General features: G+C 39.9%; 1 protein-coding gene across 1 annotated transcript in view; it reads right to left on the bottom strand.

The window, feature by feature from the left end:
* Positions 1 to 20,257, bottom strand: part of LOC126187375 (valine--tRNA ligase) — a 189,830-nt gene that overhangs the window by 14,752 nt on the left and 154,821 nt on the right. The window contains exon 17 of the mRNA XM_049928422.1: positions 8,122 to 8,288. Coding sequence (XP_049784379.1) covers positions 8,122 to 8,288 — 167 coding nt within the window. The remainder of the gene's footprint in view (positions 1 to 8,121; positions 8,289 to 20,257) is intronic.

Raw genomic sequence — 20,257 nt, 5'->3', positions numbered from 1 at the left:
TGACTGAAGATGTCAGATCTTAAAATGTGAAAAAAAAAAAATTCTGTGAATAGTTTTCTTAAAATTCTACGATAAGTATTTCATAGTGGGCAGAATGCCATCACTCTCCATGTTTCAGCGTTGGCGAGTGGTGCAGCCACAACAAAGTAGCGCAAAGCACATCTGTAGCAGGGAACGGGTTAAGGAGAAGATATTGCATTGCACAAAGATGCTTATTCTTAAAATTCTGACAGTCTGTACTTTAAGATGAAGTGACAAAAATATGAGGGGTAGTTATAAAGTTTTAATTACACTATTTTTTTTTTAAAAATGTAATACATTTTTTGTTTATTTACAGGTATATATCCCCATTCCTGGTAAACATTAAAAACTCCATGTCACTGGACTGTAGCACTAGAGGAGCCAAAATGAAGTGGGGCAGACTATTGATAAAGTAGAGTATCTTGCAGTAATTTGTTTTCAGCGGCATTAGAAACTTTGCAGTTGTGACAAGGAAGCCAGATGAATTCTTTAGCTGTCTGGATTGGCCTGACACAGTTCAACATTTTCACTGCTGCTGATAATGAATTACCACACAATTATCACTTTACCAATGGGCTGTGCCATTTTGTTTTGGCTCGTCTTGTGGTGTGGTATGAGACAATGGTGTGGAGATTTCAACGTGTACCAGGACTGTAGACAGGTACATGTGAACCAACAACAGCTGATTAGATAAATTTATTTACATGAACTGAACAAATATTATGACTACCATCATAGTAGTTTCTCTATTTGTCTCTCACAAACTAAGCATGACAAATAATTTAAAGTATTTGGACTTACGCAGAGGTTGTACTGACCGTTGTTTTTCCACACTCTAAGGCATCCCACCGACATAGGTCCCATCCTGGGTGCTATGACAAAAATGAAATCCACAAGAAAGATAGGCTGTGGCATGTATGTCACAACACGTGACACTTTACGTCTTACAAATGCCAGCAGCAGTCTCCAGCAGTGAGCGAGTAACTGTTCCAGATGAATTTAATAATTCTTGATTGAGCTTTAAATGCACGCCAAGCTCTCAATAGCACACAACAAAGTTAAGACCTTTAGTGGGTACCATTTCAACTACATACTGATTTCCCATGTTCCTGCACGGAGCTGAGCAATTGCAAAGAATGGCAGACAAGCCAACTAGTGTGCTGTCACTAGTTCGTTGCATGATCCATATTTCTTGTGAACCCCTTGAAAAACATGTGCAAAGTCCCTACTGACATCACGTGCAAAGCGCTTTTCCTGCAGAAGTCCACACATCTGTGTCATCATAACAACTTGTGGCAACTCTGCACACTAACAAACCAATGCCTGCAGCAGACAAAACTCCAAATAGGCTGATGATTTCATTAATCATCAACAATCGGCCAATGAAGTTTCTACCTGACACTGGGGTTGCTGTGTCCCTATTAAATCTGGACATATCAATTTATCGGCCCACCATCACTTCAGCAGCTACAAAAGGTGGCCATAAACTGAACTTTTTGGCAAACTTATTATGCAAGTACGTATCAGAACATAGAGCATAGGATAACATTTCTAACTGTACACTTTTCAATAGCCATTAACAGTTTTGGATTGGGTGATTTCACAGCATTTCTGTTTAGAGTTGATGACCAAATCTATCTGGTGTCCTCTACCACTTCATTTAAAGACCTCGATAAATTGTGCAAATAGTAAGACCAATTATTTGAACCATATTTTGTTTGTGTCATTAATTTTCAGGAATATTTATCATTAAAATGGTCTCCTCAACCTTGCTTCTACCACACAGGGCCACTTCTGTTTGTTTGGCAACACACATTTAAAGCACACTGAGAGGTGTCAAAGAGTAAAACTAAAACAATCACAAAAGGGGAAGTCAACTTCTGCAGCCAAGCAGCAGCCTCAGTCACAGTAGAAGACAGAATACTCTCATTACAGAATGGTAAAAGAAAAAGGATGCAGAGGTTAAAATGATCATATGCCCAACTCATCTACTCTTCAGGTTCAGTGCACAACTGATTCAATCTGAAGTGTAAAAGTGGTAAGAAGAGTAAGTGTAAAACAACCATGAAACTAAGTGAAATACAGTAAGGTGGGAGAGGTAGCATCCTACTGTCAACCTCCCAATCTCAGTAGAAGACCGACAGAATTCTTGTGCCACAGAATGTTAAAAAGAGGTGATGAGATCACAGTGACAAATTTCAAATGATACTAAGTAAACCACTCTATCAAACAAAATGTAAAATCCAATTTTCTGCTTGTACATAGTTACCTCACTGGAAGGCAAGTAGTCGTCAACTTTTAGTGTTCACAATAAAACAGTGAATCTGAGGAAGGGGCAGCGTAACTGGACACTGGCCATTCACAAAAGGCAGTCACAACAACACAGTGTGCACTTTTGCCTGAGGTATCAAGTGTCAGTCAAGTGCAGCTGATAACTGAGTCAGAAAATTACAGCAGATCACCTTTGAGAAGGTAGAAGGGAAGACAGCTATGCACAGCCATAGACCCTACTACGGTTAATAACTTGTTCATTGAGGCCACAATGTGTTATTCCATGTTTCAAGTTTCAATAAGCTGAAGATCCAGTGTTGACTGCAAGTCGGATCCCAGTATCTCCATTCCAAGGCTTCCATTTTTGTAGCTTCCTTTATTAACCAAACAGAAAGCTCCTTCCCCACAATCCTGATGCAACTGCTTAGGACATCACCTCAGATCAGGAAATTGTTGCAAGTTTTTTAGAGTCCAAGTATAATGGATGGCTTGGATAATGTAAATTAATTCTTGTATAAAAATACTGCAGTTATTCATGATGGCACAGTTGATGTGATCACTGACATTCCAGCCCCATATAAATGATTTTCAAACCAAGAAATTCACCAAGAAGTGTGAGGTACAGACACCAAAATCCAAAGGAGTCTTCTGCCTCCTTTGGTCCAAATGATGATCCAAGAGGATCTTTGGGTGAGGTATACAATATGTACATGTAGGCATTTGTGAGGATAACCTAACAGGAGGGTTCAATGGGGAGCACAGAAGTCACAGTGGAGAGACACTCCAAGCAAACTGCTACTGGGATACCAGACCTGGGTCACCTTCATAGTAGGTGAATCCCCCAGGGAAAAGAATATGGATAAAGATATTCGGGTGTTCAGAGTAACTGTGGACACGTACAGCATAATTCTTTAGTAACTGATGGTGTCCTATCTGTAAAGGAGGAATCCCAACTCCTGCCAGGGGCTATTCACAAGGCTTGTCCAAAAGGTAAAACTAGTGCTTTGTACAAAATCAAACAACGGAAAATCCAGGATGGAAAAAATGACAATATTATGAAAAGGATAGACTGTTACTCACCATATAGTGGAGATGGTGAGTTGACCACTTTCTCTGGCTGCTGAGTACAGACTGTGAGCACACAGCTGGATGGGAGAAGCAATTTGGGTGATGAGGATAGTGAAGAGGCAGAGGAGGGATAGTAGGGTAGGAGTGGGTATGATTCAATGTTGCTTGTGGGATCATATAAGGTGGGAAGAGTGTAAGACAGCTAGGTACAGTTGAGAGGTTACAAGGAGGGCAGCGGGGGGCGGGGGGGGGGGGGGGGGGGGGGGGGGGGAAGGAGAGAAGTAAAAATACTGCAGGTGCATTGGTGGCATAAAAGCTATGTAGTGCTGGAGAGATAAAGGCTGTGTAGTGCTGGAGAGGGAAAAGGGATAAGTGTGTGAAAGACAATGAGTAACAGAGGTTGAAGCAAAGCGTGTTCCAGGAACATTGCATATATTGCAGGGAGAGTTCCCACCTCCACAGTTCAGAAAATCTGGTGTTGTTTGGAAGTATCCAGATGGCACAGGCTTTGAACCAGTAATGTAAATGATGAACATTGTGTTGAGCACTGTACTGAGAAATTGGGTGGTCCAGCTATACAAACAGCGAGGTCATAGGTCCCATCAGATTAGAGAAAGGATGGTGGAGGAAGTCGGTCGTGCCCTTTGAAAGGAACCTGAAGCTATTTAGGGAAATCACAGAAAACCTAAAACAGGATGCCGGATACGGGTTTGAACCGTCATCCTTCCGAATGCAAACGCAGTGCGTAGGTGGTGGAGAGAAGATGTATGGAACAGGTCTGGCATAGAGATCTGTTACTGGGATAAGAGCCATGTGACATGGAGTTGGGAGCAAGTCTTTAGTAAAGATGGATGAGGATGATGTGTAGATTTGATGGGTGGCAGAATATCACTTTGGGAGGAGTGGGAAGGATGGTGGGTAGAACATGCCTCACTTCAGGGCAATATGAGATGCAGTCAAACTGGCGGAGAATGTGATTCAGTTGCTCCGGTTCTGGGTCATACTGAGTCATCCAGTCCTGGGTCATACTGAGTCACAAGAGGATATTTACAGAGGGAGCACTCATCACAACAAATGTGACGACTGTTGGGAAAGACCTCTTGTTATGGAATGAGAGGAAGCTGTTGAAGTGGAGGTACTGCTGGTGCTTGGTAGGTTTGCTATGGGTGGAGGTACTGATGTAGCCATCTTTGAGGTGGAGGTCAACATCAAGAAATGTTACTTGTTGGGCTGAGGAGACCAGGTGAATGGGGGAAAAGGTGCTGAGGTACTGGAAGAATGTAGATTCGGTGTCCTCATCCTTGACCCAGATCACAAAGATGTCATCAATGAATCTGAACCAGGGAGGGATTTGGGATCCTGGGCAGTTAGGAAGGACTCCTCTAGATGGCCCAAGAATGAGTTGGCGTATGATGTGTCATGTGGGTGACCATTGCCAAGCCCCAGGTTTGTCTGGGGGGGGGGGGATAGACGGTGGGGGGGGTGAGGGGGGAAGGGGGGGGGGCAGTGCCTTCAAAGATGTAGTAACTGTGTTTGAGGATATAGTTGGTCACGGTGACTAGGAACGAAGTTGTATGTTTGGAATCCATTGGGCGTTGGGGAAGGTAATGTTCAATAGTGGCAATGCCATGAGCATTACGGATGTTAAGTGTAGAGGGAGGTAACATCAACAATGAAGAGCAGGGTAAAAGAACAAGAACTGTGGAGAGTCGATGGAAAAAACAGTTGGTGTCTTTTTATCTAGGAGGATAGGTTATGCGTAATAGGCTGAAGGTGTTGGTTTACGAGAGCAGAGATTGTCTCAGTGGAGGTACAGTAATGGGCCACAATGAGGGTGTAATGGGTGGTTGAGTTTATGGAAATTAGCAAGCATGTAAGAAGGTAGGAGTGAGGAGGGAGATAGACTCTGGGGAGAGGTTCTGGGATGGGCCTAAGAATTTGAGGCAGATCCTGCTTGGGTTTTAAGGTTTGTAAGTGGACAGATCTGACATGTAATCCTTGTGGTTCAAAACAACAATGGTGGGATCTTTCTCAGCAGGCAGAATTATAAAGGCAGGATCAGTTTTTAGTGGGTGAATTGTGGTTCTTTGTGTGGATGTAAGGTTAGCTTGCATGTTGAGGGGTTTGGAGAATGAGGGTGAAGCAAGATTTGAGGTTAAGAAATTCTGGATAGTTAACAGGGAGTGACATTAGGGCATTGGGAATGGATCATGGTTCTACGGAAGAGTGAACTGAGTCACACAGGTTTCAACATTGGTCTTTGATTGAGTCTAATTGGTACAGCTTATGGCAAAAAAGTGTTTCCACAGTATGGACCGGGAGAAGGAGACAAGGTCTTTGTACAAACACAAGAGGGTGCAGCAGACTGCAACCAGAGCTGTAACTGAGGCAGCAGAGTGTTATAAGTTTCAACCAGCACTTATTTTTGAGCTGGTGAATATCGGTACATCATGTCAAGCAGGCAACAAGTAAAGAGTCCCAAGAAATGATATGATTCTACCACACTGAAAAAATCAATATGAGGGTAAAGTTCTGTTCATAGATGAACAGTTTTACATCAGCAGATGTGCACAACACATGTTTAGTCAGGGGAAAATCTGAAGCCATGAGTGAGCTCCCAGAAATGCAATTTTCTTACAGCACCACTAGCTGTTCAGCAATACTCATGGTTGAAGAATTGCGGTACATACAATAATCTTTGACATATAGAGGAGCCATAACCCCCACATCATCCACAAGTACATTTATCATTATCAGAGAAAGAGAGATCACTTTCCACACATACCTCTACAGTACCCCATATCAAACAAAAAAACAACTTGAGAGACAGGAAATAGTGGATGCAAATTGGAAGGGGGCATTCTCTGAAACTCCACTCATACAGTAAGGCATGGATGAGGTAGTTGCACGAGGTGGTGCATAACTTTCTTAATTCAAAGAAGACAGCAATGAGGTGTTGGTTACAGACAAAAACTGTCTTTATAGTTGCAGTGGTCAGTTGTGACTGGAACCTCTCGAAATCCACATCTGGGGGTAAACAAAAGACTCATCTCAAGAAACCAACACAGCAGCCATCGGTTCATTATGTATTCAAGTAACTTAAAGAGAACATTCATTAGACTGATAGTTCCATAACTGTCCATCTCATACCATGAAGTGTTCTGCAGTGACAATAGGGTCAGTATAAACATTGCCATGTAAGAGGGTACCAGAAATTCACTGACTGGCACAAAAAATGCAACACTACAATTTCTTACAAAAACTGAAATTTATTTCAAATTTGTGTGACTTTTATGACAATAATCCACTATCTTATGTTGGAATATTGTGGTATGGTCCCTTCTAAGCATGCAACAACGAAAAAAGAAAGCTGATTATAAGCGAATTTTAACAAATTAAGCTCAAGTGTAAAGCTGATTCAACAGTCACAGGAAGATCTTACAAATATGTGTGATTGAAAGGTGAACAATTCAGGGTACAAAAATAACCTCTACAAGCAGGGGAAATATTATGTGTGCACATTCAGTGGTGGGTTTTTCCAGGTTGTGCAGGAAACAACAGTTGACGCTAGTGCAATAAACAATCAACGCCAATAACATACCCCATCTCAAAAAATTGATTGAGGTGCTTCACTGTGATTAAATAGATAATTATGTGATGATACAGATCATTTGTTGGGTGTCACATTTTTCTTGCCAGTCAGTGTACTAATGCGAACTGGCAATTTATAAAATAATGAACATAAGCATAGAGCCTTTTATGTGCAGTAAAGTTTTCCACTGATAGGTGACACTTATGTCGTGCCCATCTGCAATGTTTGATAGCCTTGGCAATTCCCAGAGCTCACCATTGGGTAAGTTTCTGATGATGTGTTATTTAAAAAAGGGGGATTTTTAACTCTTTCGCTTTTAGTATTGCGGCAGTTGTACCCTGTGGTATTTTGTCAACATTTCCTTGTGAGATAGCATCAGATGGTAGAGAGGCAGAGAAAGCATTCCCATCAGCTTCCTTTACAGCCTATTTGCTGGGCACCAAGTCAGGCAACACTATGGGAGAAACATGATATCAGAAAATGCATAGTCTCGTAGAGTTTGCTGTGTACCCTCCACTGGATTGAGAGGAGGAGGCTGAAGTTATAAATCGACGGCTTAAAATAGGATTGCATAGTGGGAGAAACATGCACCATACTGGATGGCCTACACTACACTGTTTGCCCTACAGTAAAAATTTGAACATAAAGATGTAAAATGTGGAAACATACCAAACATGATTTATCTGAAATTAGTGAGGAAAACGAAGTCTATAAAATGTGGAGGGAGAATCCCATGGAATATATCAAGGCCTTCTCTGATTCCACGGCATGGAGCTTAGAGGTTTTGATTGCAGCATGCGCAGGTTTCCTGTCGCACTTAAGAGAGTTTAAGTACAGTTCTGTAATCCTAAGCAGTTATGTACTGCCACTTATCCAATGTCTGCTTATGAAGTTCATTTCAGTCACATATATTCTTACTGGTACTGTAATTTTCACAAATTTCTGTGTGAAATTATAGCATCAATATCAAAATGGCTTTCATCCACTGCATCACAACTGAAGTACAGTTAACTTGTTTTATAGTTTATTTTTGCCTCTAACAAAATAAACACAATGATAGCTCTTGTTCAATACCAAAAATTTAACAAATGCTTTTACAGATGCTATTTTTCATTACTTCTATGTAAAAGTGTAACAATAAGATAAATTAATATTAACAATGACTGTACCTTTAACATTAAGTGAACCTCGCATTGTCCAGATACAGTTAGAATTGCACAGCCAAGTGGAGGATTGTCACAAACTTCCACCTTGTTGCAGTAAGCCAGAGTTGATATGGCAGAAGAGTACTTCACAATAAGATTAGCCACATCTGATGATGAGCATACTATATAAACTGAAAAAAAGGTCAGGTTTTAACAACAGTTTTTTTTTTTTATTTCACTTTTACTATTTTAAGTGTAAGCTCTGCTCTTCACTTAATAAATACAAGATACTTTTGTTTCACTAACAACTTATATGGAGGTATTTGCTTTTACAATGAATGGTCGCAAGATACAGTCATCTATTTGTCATACTTATGAATGATCAGTAAATTCACTCTGCTATTTACTGGCACTGAAATGATCAGGAAAATTATTGTATCAAATATACATGTACTGCTTCCATTATTTAAGCAAAATCAACCTGTGGTGTATTTCAGTTTCATTGGCAAAAAGTATTTACAAACACAAATTTTTCTCACAAAAAGCTGGGAACTTACATATTTGTCATGACATAAAAGAAAATAATCAATGTTGACAATCCTCTAGTTCAAACATAATTCATAATGAAAAATTGCATTTTAAATGTCTGAATATGAACTTTGTAGCACTGACCTGCAACAAACACGTATTAGAAAAAAAGTATGAGAGGGAAGAAAGTCCAATGTCTTAACCCTATAACACATTTACCTTGCTTCTTAATGGCACATTTGCAGTGAATTACAAAACAAAAAATTATATCTGCAGAAGCCGTTGATAATGCAGTAACAGTAAATAGCAGTCCTACAACAACTCAAGTAGATTATATGTAAGAGGATTATCACAACGTATACACGTAAGCAGGTCTATGTATACTAAGTCTAACGGTTCACTTACTTAATGAAGTATTTGTATAGCTAAATGAATGGCTCTGAACAATTAACAGTTAATATGGATAATTTACATATTTCTTTCCAAAATAATGTATGAGATGCACTCCAAAATGGTCTTCTAAAACTTTGGTAAAGCTGAAGTATTAAATAACAATTAATTGATTTTTGTCACATTAATCTGAAACCGTTGTTTGTAATCACTTGTTGTGGCACCTGATACGTCCTCCAGAAAATATTGAACACAGCCATTCATAGGAAAGTGCTGAGCTGTCTGGTAGTCAGGTATTAACTGAATTAAGGCAGCCTCTGAAAGAGGGTGCACAAGGCAAAATCTATTTTATGCTTTGCCTTGTGTCACAGAAATAGTTCCAAAGTTGAAATCCAATGGCCAAATATGGAAATAAGCTGACAAGTCTCCACTCGAGACAGTATCCACAGAATAGCTCAAGACAGCACATCAGTACTCAACTACAGTCACCACAAAGAAGAACCAAACTGGATACTCTAGAAGTAACTGTAGTAGTTGTTCACTGGATTCACAACTAGACCAAAGTTAAAGATGGCTCTGTGCATGTGAACACTGAACTACGGCCATGCACCATCTTCATATTGCTGCAGATATTGAAAGGAAAAAGGTCGAACTAAATCATTCACTCCCTGCCCATACCCATTGATTGCCAAGATCTAGTTTGAAATCCAGAAGTAGCTTCCTTAGTTCACCATCAACACTAAAAATGTCTCCATGTGCTGCCAGAGAACAACTGTGGGCAGCTACATGTAACCACTTTCAAATGTGGATGAAACCTACTGAGTGTCTACCATCTGAAGGTACCTTAGATTCGTCCAGCTGGAGAACCCTGAATACGCTAAGATCTGTTGTTGGTAAATCCAGGGACAAATTTGTCAAATAGGGACTTTCCAGAGGACCGACACAATGTGAATGCAGAGGACATAAGCAATGGATCATCCTCTGCCACTGACTATGCTGCCCTGAGTCTTGCAATGACAAATAGCCGATGAAAGCTGAAGGTGGTGCAGTTGCTGTTGTTCAGCACTGCATGAAGAAAATTTACATAATTAACTAAATAAACTACATAAACTGTAAATTATGTGAATGGTATCCCTTAATACTGTACAGTCATGTTATGTAGAGTTCTGTACAGCTTCTGGTTCGATTGAACCTCTTACGAGACTGTATAATTGCTGCATGCAAACAAGCCATCTCAATACAGAAACTAACTTTGGGGATAGAGTAGTTTTCTTCCTGTCACATTTATATATTTAATGCCAAGCATATTTGGTGAATGCAACAATGACCTTCTCCTCGGAAATATATTAGTTTTGTGAAACTGTGCTAGAACTGGAATATTATCAATTTTTACTTTTTATGAGCCAGGTCTCTGTATAGTTTTTAGTATTTTTATTATGGCTTATAATCCTTTAAGTACATACAGAACTGTCATAACTTTAATGAGTTCAGTTTCTCTCTCTAAATGTAAACACAGTCTTGCATAATGCATATGGTTGATTTACTTCTGTAACTGGTACAAAGACAAAACACCTTTAAGCTTCTACATAACCACCATGTAATTTAAGCAATTACAACATTGCTTAATCAGTTTAGTAGAAGGAGAAATAAAAAAGAGAAACTCTCAAATGGAACAATGTGGCTATTAAAGGAAAAGCAAGGGTTTCAAGAAAACAGCTATTCAGAGAAATTCCATTTTTGAGAGGGTACAACCAAAATTTGGCAAGAATCACAATTAAATGTTTTGAGAGTGTGAAATAGACTAAAAAAGTTTTTGCTGAGAAGATATTACATCTTATCACTTAAGATGACAGATGACACAGCAACTAACACTAGAAAGAGAATTAAATAAGCAACTGAAGATTTGTGTAGATGTTTGAATAGCTTAGTAGATGAATCAGAAACATAAAACATTAATAATGAAAATAATGATATTCTGCAAGAAATGCCACATAAGCTACAGAAAGCTGTTTGAGGTATGATGTGACGAAAGTCTCCAGGTAAAGATAGTGTTTCAAAAGAAACAACAAGAGCTGGAAGCAAAGTACTACAAAAGAAATTTTTAAAACTAATGACAAAAGTCTACTGAAGAAAATTATTTCCCGAAACTGAAAGAGTACTGTAATTTTTCTATTTCACAGGAAAGAAGGCAGATAATAATAATTAAAAAAAACTATTAATGTAAAAGCGAGCTGCCCATAATGTACAAGATCTTGACCAAAATTATCATAAACGACATAGGAAAAACAATGGATTTTAGTTCAGCATAAAAAAATTACCCAGCATTGGATGTCAAATGGTTGTTGTTGTTGTTGATGATGATGACGATTATAATAACTTAAGTCCTCTTAATAAAATTTTGTTTCTGGGTTTTCAGCCAGCTAGCCTATCTCAAACATAATTGGCATGTGTACGAACAAATGGTAATTATTGGGAGCAAAATCAACACTGCAGAGTAGGTGGCTAAAATCGTTTCATATTGAGGGGCAGCACAATTTTCCCAGTAGATATTGAGGGGTAGCACAATTTTCCCAGTAGAAAAACTGGATGCAAACTAGACTAGTGCGTACTTCAACAAAGAAATTGCATAATTTCTTCACTGTGACTGTGCTTCAAGGTAACTGTTATTTAATAACGGTACATCACTGAAGCATTACAATTTTTGCTGCATAGCTGAAAGTATGTGTCATTTGTTACAGGTATATAAAACTGAGCATGATTTTCAGCTCCCCTTCTTTTTTTTGCATGTTTTATTACATTAATGTGCCTCTCAAGAACTCTGGAACACCTATCTCAAGCATACGCTCATTAAAAATGACATTAAATCAATCAGATATGCTGTTTGCATCACTGTTAAGTGCTGTACTTTATTGACAACCTCCCTGCATATTTGGACTTGACTGACACCAGATACTTCAAGACATCTGCAACATCATAGCTCCAATTACACAGCATAAAAACTGTCTCCTGACAGACAGAAACCAGAATACTGTTCATGAGGCCCACTTATTCAGGTGACCAACAGATTCCAATACAGCATTAAGTCAGCTGCATGTCAGTGTTCTCCAAGGACATTGATCAGGATCCAATTAAGTGGCTGATAGAATTTTACTGAACTGCTAAATACAACAGGTGGAATGACTTTATGTGTCTGGCAAAGGTCCAATTTTACTGCATGCACTGTCCAGCAGTGGTTTGAGAATAAAGAAGAGAAGCTCGACAGAGAGTCAAATTCAAGGCTGAACCGAAGAAGACTGGTGACAATAAGCAGCATATATACTTAGTGGTTGAACACTTGAAGAACAACTCCCTGTGTCATGAGGAAATGACACAGTCTTACAATAGAGAATGTTTTGGACCTAACCCACATTGTGAATCCAAATATGAAGAAGTCAATTAAATCTCACATCTGAGATGCGAGTAGCAGAAGACATGTACCCAGTCCTGTTAAAGTGGGAATTTCATCAAGAGATGCCAATGCACCAAAGCAATGCAACAGAAAGAGAGTCAGCTGAAAGAAGTATGACTGAGTCTAAATGTAGTCCCTATGGCAGTTGTAGAAGATGCCATGACACCACTTCTCTCATACATCAGGTATAAGAGAAGAGATTCAACAGTTTATGGCAGCCGGGAATGTTGGACGGAGTCCACATGAGATAGCTGCCATGAATATCAACCTCATATATCAAGGGGTGTGTTGCATCCATGGTCTAGGGGTAACGTATTTGAATAATAATCAACACATCATAGGTATAGGGCACACTCTTGCCACTGGGGTTGGAAACTGCCCTGAAGATGGTAGAATCAGCAATGATCATTGAGATGAGGATATAGAGGGCAATGAAAACCAGTGCATTAAAAACACACAATTTGTATCCATAGGACATGTGGCTTGTAATAGAAAAAGTGTCATGATGATATCTCATGATGATATCCCCTGTGGCAAAGATTCTGGAGTAGCCCCTCATTCGGATCTCCAGGAGGGGACTGCCAAGGAGGAGGTGACCATCAGAAAAAAACTGAATAATCAACGAAAGAATAATGCTCTACGAGTCAGAACTTTGAACGGGGTAGGGAAGCTAGAACATCTGAAAAGGGAAATGCAAAGACTCAATCTAAATATAGTGGGGGTCAGTGAAGTGAAGTGGAAGAAGCCAAGGATTTCTGGTCAGATGAGTAAAGGATGATATCAACAGCAGCAGAAAGTGGTACAAAAGGAGTAAGATTCAATACGAATAGGAAGGTAAGGCAGTGAGTGAGTTACTGTGAATGGTTCAGTGACAGGATTGTTCTCATCAGAACTGACAGCAAACCAACACCAACAATCAACAATGAAATCAACAATGATAGTAGAGAGAGAGAGAGAGAGAGAGAGAGAGAGAGAGAGAGAGATAATAAAAGGATGCTGAATGGTAACACAGTATGTAAAGGGAGAGAAAAATATAACAGTCATGGGGACTGGAATCTGGAATGCAGTTGTAGGGGAAAGAGTAGAAGAAAGGGTTACAGGGGAATATCGGCTTCGTAATAAGAATGAGAGAGGAGAAAGACTAATTTAGTTTTGTAATAAATTTCAGCTAGTAACAGTGAATACTCTGTTCAAGAATCACAAGAGGAGGAGGTATACTTGGAAAAGGCCGGGTGATAATGGAAGATTTCAGTTAGATTACATCATGGTCAGACAGAGTTTCCAAAATCAGACACTGGATTGTACGGCATAACCAGGAGCTGACATAGATTTAGATCACAATGTAGTAGTGACATAGAATAGGCTGAATTTTAAGAAATTAGTCAGGAAGAATCAATATGCAAAGAAGTGGGATACAGCTGTGCTAAGGAATGAAGATATATGCTTGGAGTTCTCTAAGGCTCTAGACATTGCAGTAAGGAATAGTTCAGTAGGTAGTACCGATGAAGAGGAATGGACATCTGTAAAATAGGCAATCCCAGAAGTTGGGAAGAAAAACATAGATACAAAGATGGTTAACACAAGAAATAGTTAAGCTGATCGATGAAAGTCAGAAGTACAAAACTACTGAGGGAAATTTAGGAATACAGAAACACAAATTGCTGAGGAACGAAATAAATATGAAATGCAGGGAAGACGAAATGGATGTGTGAAAAATGTGAAGAAATCGAAAAGAAATGATTGCCAGAAGGACTGACTCAGCATATAGGAAAGTCAAAACAACCCTTGGTGGAATTAAAGGCAAGGGTGATAACATTAAGAGTGCAATGGGAATTTCACTGTTAAATGCAGAGGGGAGAGCAGATAGGCAGAAAGACTACAATGAAGCCTCTATGAGGGGGAAGATTTGTCTGACGCGATAAAAGAAGAAACAGGAGTCGATTTTGAAGAGATAAAAGATCCAGTATTAGAATCACAATTTAAAAAAGCTTTGGAAAACTTAGATCAAATAAGGCACAAGGGATAAGTAACATTCCTTCAGAAATTCTAAAACCATTGGGGGAAGTGGCAACAAAGCTATTCATGTTGGTGTATAGAATGTAAAAGTCTGGCACTATACCATCTGACTTCGGAAAAATATCATCCACACAATTCCGAAGACTGCAAGAGCTGACAACTGCAAAAATTATCACACAATCAGCTTATCAGCTCATGCACCCAAGTTACTGACAAGAATAATATACAGAAGAATGGAAAATAAAATTGATGATATGTTGGATGATGATCAGTTTGGTTTTAGGAAAGGTAAAGGCACCAGAGAGGCAATTCTGACACTGCAGCTGATAATGGAAGCAATACTATAGAAAACTCTAGACCCGTTCATAGGATTTGTTGACCTGGAAAGTGTTTGACAGCGTCAAATGGTGCAAAATGTTCGAAATTTAGGGGTAAGCTGAAGGGAGAGAGGGATAATATACAACATGTATACAAGCCAAGAGGGAATAATACGAGTAGAAGACCAAGAATGAAATGCTTGGGTTAAAAAGGGAGTAAGACAGGGATGTGGTCTTTCGCTTCTACTGTTCAATCTCTACATCTTCTTTGATGATGTAGAGATTGAACAGTAGAGGCGGAAATAAAATAAGGTTAAGGAGTGGAATTAAAATTCGGGTAAAAGAATTTCAATGATATGCTTCGATGATGACACTGCCATCCTGAGTGAAAGTGGAGAATTATATGATGTGCTGAATGGAATGAACAGTCTAATGAATATGGATTGATGGTAAATTGAAGAAAGATGAAAGTTCAAATGGTTCAAATGGCTCTGAGCACTATGGGACTTAACTTCTGAGGTCATCAGTCCCCTAGAACTTAGAACTACTTAAACCTAACTAACCTAAGGACATCACACATATCCATCCCGAGGCAGGATTCGAACCTGTGACCGTAGCGGTCGCGCGGTTCCAGACTGTAGAGCCTAAAACCGCTCGGCCACTCCGGCCGGCTCAAAGATGAAAGTAATGAGAAGTAACAGTAATGAGAACAGCATGAAACTTAACATCAGGATTGATCGTCCCAAATTAGATGAAGTTAAGGAATTCTACTACCTAGGCAGCAAAATAACCAATGATGGATGGAGCAAGGAGAACATCAAAAGCAGACCAGCACTGGCAAAAAGAGCACTCCTGACCAAGAGAAGTCTACTAGTACCAAACATATGCCTTAATTTAAGGAATAAATTTCTGAGAATGTTTGTTTGGATCACAGCATTGTATGGTAGTGAAACATGGATTGTGGGAAAACCGAAACAGAAGAGAATTGGGTCATTTCAGATGTGGTGCTACAGACAAAGGTTGAAAATTAGGCGGACTGACAATGTCAGGAATAAGGAAGTTCTGAACAGAATCAGAGAGGAAAGGAAAGGAATATGTGGAGTACACTGACAAGAAGAAGAGACAGGATGGTAGGACATATGTTAAGACATGACACTAGAGGGAGCTATAGAGGGAGACAGAGGTTGGAATACATCCAGTAAATAATTGAGGATGCAGGCTGCAAGTGTTGGTCTGAGATAAAAGAGGTTGGCACAGGAGAGGAATTCGTGGATATCAAGTGGTAACAGCGAATGTTGAAGAAGAAGTGTATCGATCTTTAGCACCAATCTCCACCACCAACTGAACGTGCCATGAAGAATGAACTTAACAAACTCGGATTAGGGTTCCATAGGTACTCAATCAATCACATGTTTGTCAAACACATTGAGTTTGAACTGTCTGATAGAAATTTTGACTGATGAACAATTTGACAAGCAAGTTTGACAATTTATGCATGTGACTGGCAAACAACAGTCAGTTGCTTTCTTGAGATATCTGGCAATTGAAGCAGTTTTGAAGATTTAAGTTTGTATTCTGCTTTGCAACTTGTACATTGCCCACCAGTGTCAAAATACTACATGACACGATACAAATAGTGAGACAACTTCTTCAAAAGTGAGGTTAAATTTGAAGATTTAGTTGGTGTATCTACATGCTTCATTGAAAAACCTGTGGATATCAAATAGCAAATTTAACGAACAAGGCTGACCGTTTATAGGGGCCTTTATGCTGCAGCTGTCAAATGACAATCCAGCATTTAACCAATGCAGATACAACCAACTGTACCACCAGCCAGATATAATGCTCCACAGACGAATATTCATTTGGACGATGGAGGACAACATTGTGTTATTTTTCTACTGTGGATGTCCTGGACATGTAAGCTACTGGAGAGCAAGCAGATGAGTGCACGACAATTATTACGTTGTTGTAGGCATTCCTCATCACTGCACAAAGGTACCACCTCTTTAATTAGTCGATGAATACAGGAAAACTACGCAAGTCAATCATCTATGGAGATGACACTGCCAAAGATAAAACTCCTTTGTTGACAACAGTTTCCAAGATTTTAGAAAATCTAATCAATGTCATCATCGACGGTCAAGCTACCAGGGCACCAGATGATTCAGGAGCTTTTTTTTTTTGTGTAATGTTGTATGCTTATCATCGCCAAGGAAAGTGACTGCACTGATGGGCATAAATTGGAAATATGTCCAGCCGACAGGAAAGCGTACTGCAAGAATAACTAGCAGTAGGAGAAGTTATAATGTTATTCTTGAATGGAACTTCTTGTACACATCAGAAGCAGTCATAATCTATGGAAAACAGAGCTCCAGATTGATAAAAGTTATTCCAACAAGGAAAAATAATGAAGATTGCTCTGGGCAGTTGTTTGGCACTGAAGACATTGCTGTTCCACCATCACCAACAATACGAGCTCCAGCCATCAATCCAAATGCTCAGTTAAACTGCAAGTGGTCAAGACAACTTTGGATTGCTGATTATCAAGAGCAGCCACAATTCAGCCCTATAGGTGTGAACGTAGGAACAGCTGAACCAGTCCAGGATGGTCAGTTCAGTGCTATTGACAAAGAATTGTGCTGCACTGCAACTAGAGGCAATACTGGGAAGGAATCTAGCTTGATTGGTGAACAATGTCAGTGGTGTTACCCATTCTGTGCCAATTTTCAGATGATTTCAAATCCAGAAAGAAGGAAAGATAGACAATATAGCCCATGGTAAAACACAATATTAACACTGCGGACCATTCACCAATTAGCCAGCGCTCATATACGGCGCTACTGGCTGAACAATACATAGTTTGGGTGGAGACGGAGAAGATGCTGCAAGGTAGTACTGAATCTTCAGAGAGCCCTTGGTCCTCTCCCATGGTCCTTGAGAAGGAGGGGGCCAGTGGATAACATTTCTACACTGACTACTGATGACTAAATAAAACCACACACAAAAAAAATCTACCCATTGTTGTGTATTGATGACACACTACACTGTTTGAAAGGAGCAAAGAATTTTTCAATGATGGACGTGCAGACAAGCTACTTGCAAATCAATGTTAACCGGGAGAAGACTGCCTTCATAGCACTCGACAACCTCTATTACTCCAAAGTTATGCCATTTGGACTAGGTAATGCTCCGGCCACCTTCAAGAGTATTATGGACAACCTGCTTTAACACTGTCCGGATCACACTGTCGTTTTTTCAAAGACATCTGAAGAACATCTAAGCTGCTTTGACAACCACGATGAAGGTGTGTTCAGACAGCAGGCCTCCACCTGAATCCGAAAAAGTGCATCTTTGTTGCCCAAGAAATAAAAATCTTGGTATCTGTTTAAGGATGACTGAATCCTTCCCAATAGAGAAAATGCAAGCAGTCATATTTATAATGTGAGAGATTTCCTCAAAATGTGCTCGTACTACTGCGATTCGTACGCCTGCAATTCATCAAGGACTTGTATAGTAAGGCACATCACTTGCAACAATTACTGCCAAATTTTCCTGGAATGAGGTGCAAGGAAGACGCTTCCTTGTCCTCAAGAAGGTGCTAATGACAAGAATGCCAAGACAGAATTTCACACCAATGCTTGCAGTTATGGGACAGGAACAGCTCTAGTGCACATTCAGGGAGGTACTGAGATGTGATGGCTTGGTCTTCCAGGATACTTTCCAAATCCAAGGTGAACTACCCTACAACTGAGGAAGTGTGCTTTGCAGTTGTTTGAGCCATCAAAAAGTTCCAGCCGTATTTATATGGTGAACTATTCACCAATGTAATGGACCACTATTCTTTGTGTTGGCTGCCTAGCCTGAAGAATCTGTTGGGTTGATTAGTAAGAGGGATACTGAGACTTCAGGAGTATATCATGGTAGTATATAAAAGCAGATGGAAACATGAGATAGTGCACTGCTGAAAATTATAAATGGAAGACTGTAGGAGCAGAACTATCATTCAATGGGGCGCAAATTGTTGCTTGCTATTCCAGCTTACATACGGCCAGCTATCCTGAAGTATTTCCATCATGCTTCAACATTTGGTCACTTGCGATTATTGACGATTCTAGACCAGAAACAGATCCAGGCACCATTGGTCAGATCTCTCTGATCTATTATATACTACGTGAGCCACTGTAATGCATACCAGCATGCCCAGCACATGTCGCAATTACCTCTGGCGCATCTGATACCAATTTTCCCTCGAACATCTCCATTCCACTGGACTGTATTGACCTCCTGGGGAGGTTTCCAAAGTCGACAAATGACACCTGATGGATAATAGTCTGCACTGGCTACCTCAGCTGCTATGCTGCCACCAAAGCTGTGCCGAATGCCAAAGTTCTGTAAGTCTCAATATTCCTTGAAGAAGACATCATTCTGAAGCATGGAGCACCCTATGTGATGATCTCTGACTGAGGAAATGTTTCCCACTCGAGACTAGTATCAGAGGTAATTTCATGTTGCGACATCACCCCCAGGATAATAACTGCCTACTACCCACAAATAAATTACGTCACAGAAAGTTTTAATAAGATGTTGGCAAATATACTCTCAACGTATGTTGATTTCCAACAAAGAGACTGGTATACAATCTGCTCACTGTGACATTGCATGTAACACAGCAAAGTAAGACACTACAGACATCACACCATCCTTTCTTATCCGCAGTTGCGAGAACGAAATGATTGTGGATACACCATTTATGTTTCAGTCACGTGACACTCAGAATAACTACATGAAACATTTCATCAGTATAAGTGAAGAACCAAGACAGCTACATACAGTCCCCTGATACCATGGAGCAGGACCAAGGGTGCTATAACATCAAGCACTGTCCAGTGAGATACTGTCTGGGAGATTTGGTATGAATTTTGACACCTGTCAGGAATGTGGGACTATTGGATAAGTTACTAAAATGCTTCACTGGACCATACGGTATCTTTCATCATTTGTTGAATGTCACATACATAGACAAGCATTACAGCCCTTCATTACGAAGACAAAAGTGCAGAGACTGTCAAGTGTCCACTACACGTAGTGTGACTACAGTTGTGAGGTGCAGATCAGTGATGGGTTTCTCATTCAAGGAAACTGAATGCCCGCTCAACATCCGTGAAACTTCGATGAGAGGAGTTACTGTCAATGCTCATCATGCAAAGATCCTCCAGTGCTGTCATACCAAGGATCACTGACAAAATATGGATGTTATAGTTTGCTCCAGGAGAGGAAGCAATGCCATGAGCTGTGCTGCATGCAATCTGGAGTAGCATTTAGTATTGCTGGCTGGTATGCTGCAGATTACCAATTCAAATCCCATCACTAGCAAATATCCACTGATTAATATTTATCATTTTTAGAAAGTTCTCAAAGTTTCTTTATGTTTGTACTGTTTGCTTATTATGGAATATTT

Source organism: Schistocerca cancellata, chromosome 5 (assembly GCF_023864275.1).
Source record: "Schistocerca cancellata isolate TAMUIC-IGC-003103 chromosome 5, iqSchCanc2.1, whole genome shotgun sequence".
Classification (NCBI taxonomy): domain Eukaryota; kingdom Metazoa; phylum Arthropoda; class Insecta; order Orthoptera; family Acrididae; genus Schistocerca; species Schistocerca cancellata.
This window is presented reverse-complemented; position numbering and strand designations above follow the sequence as displayed.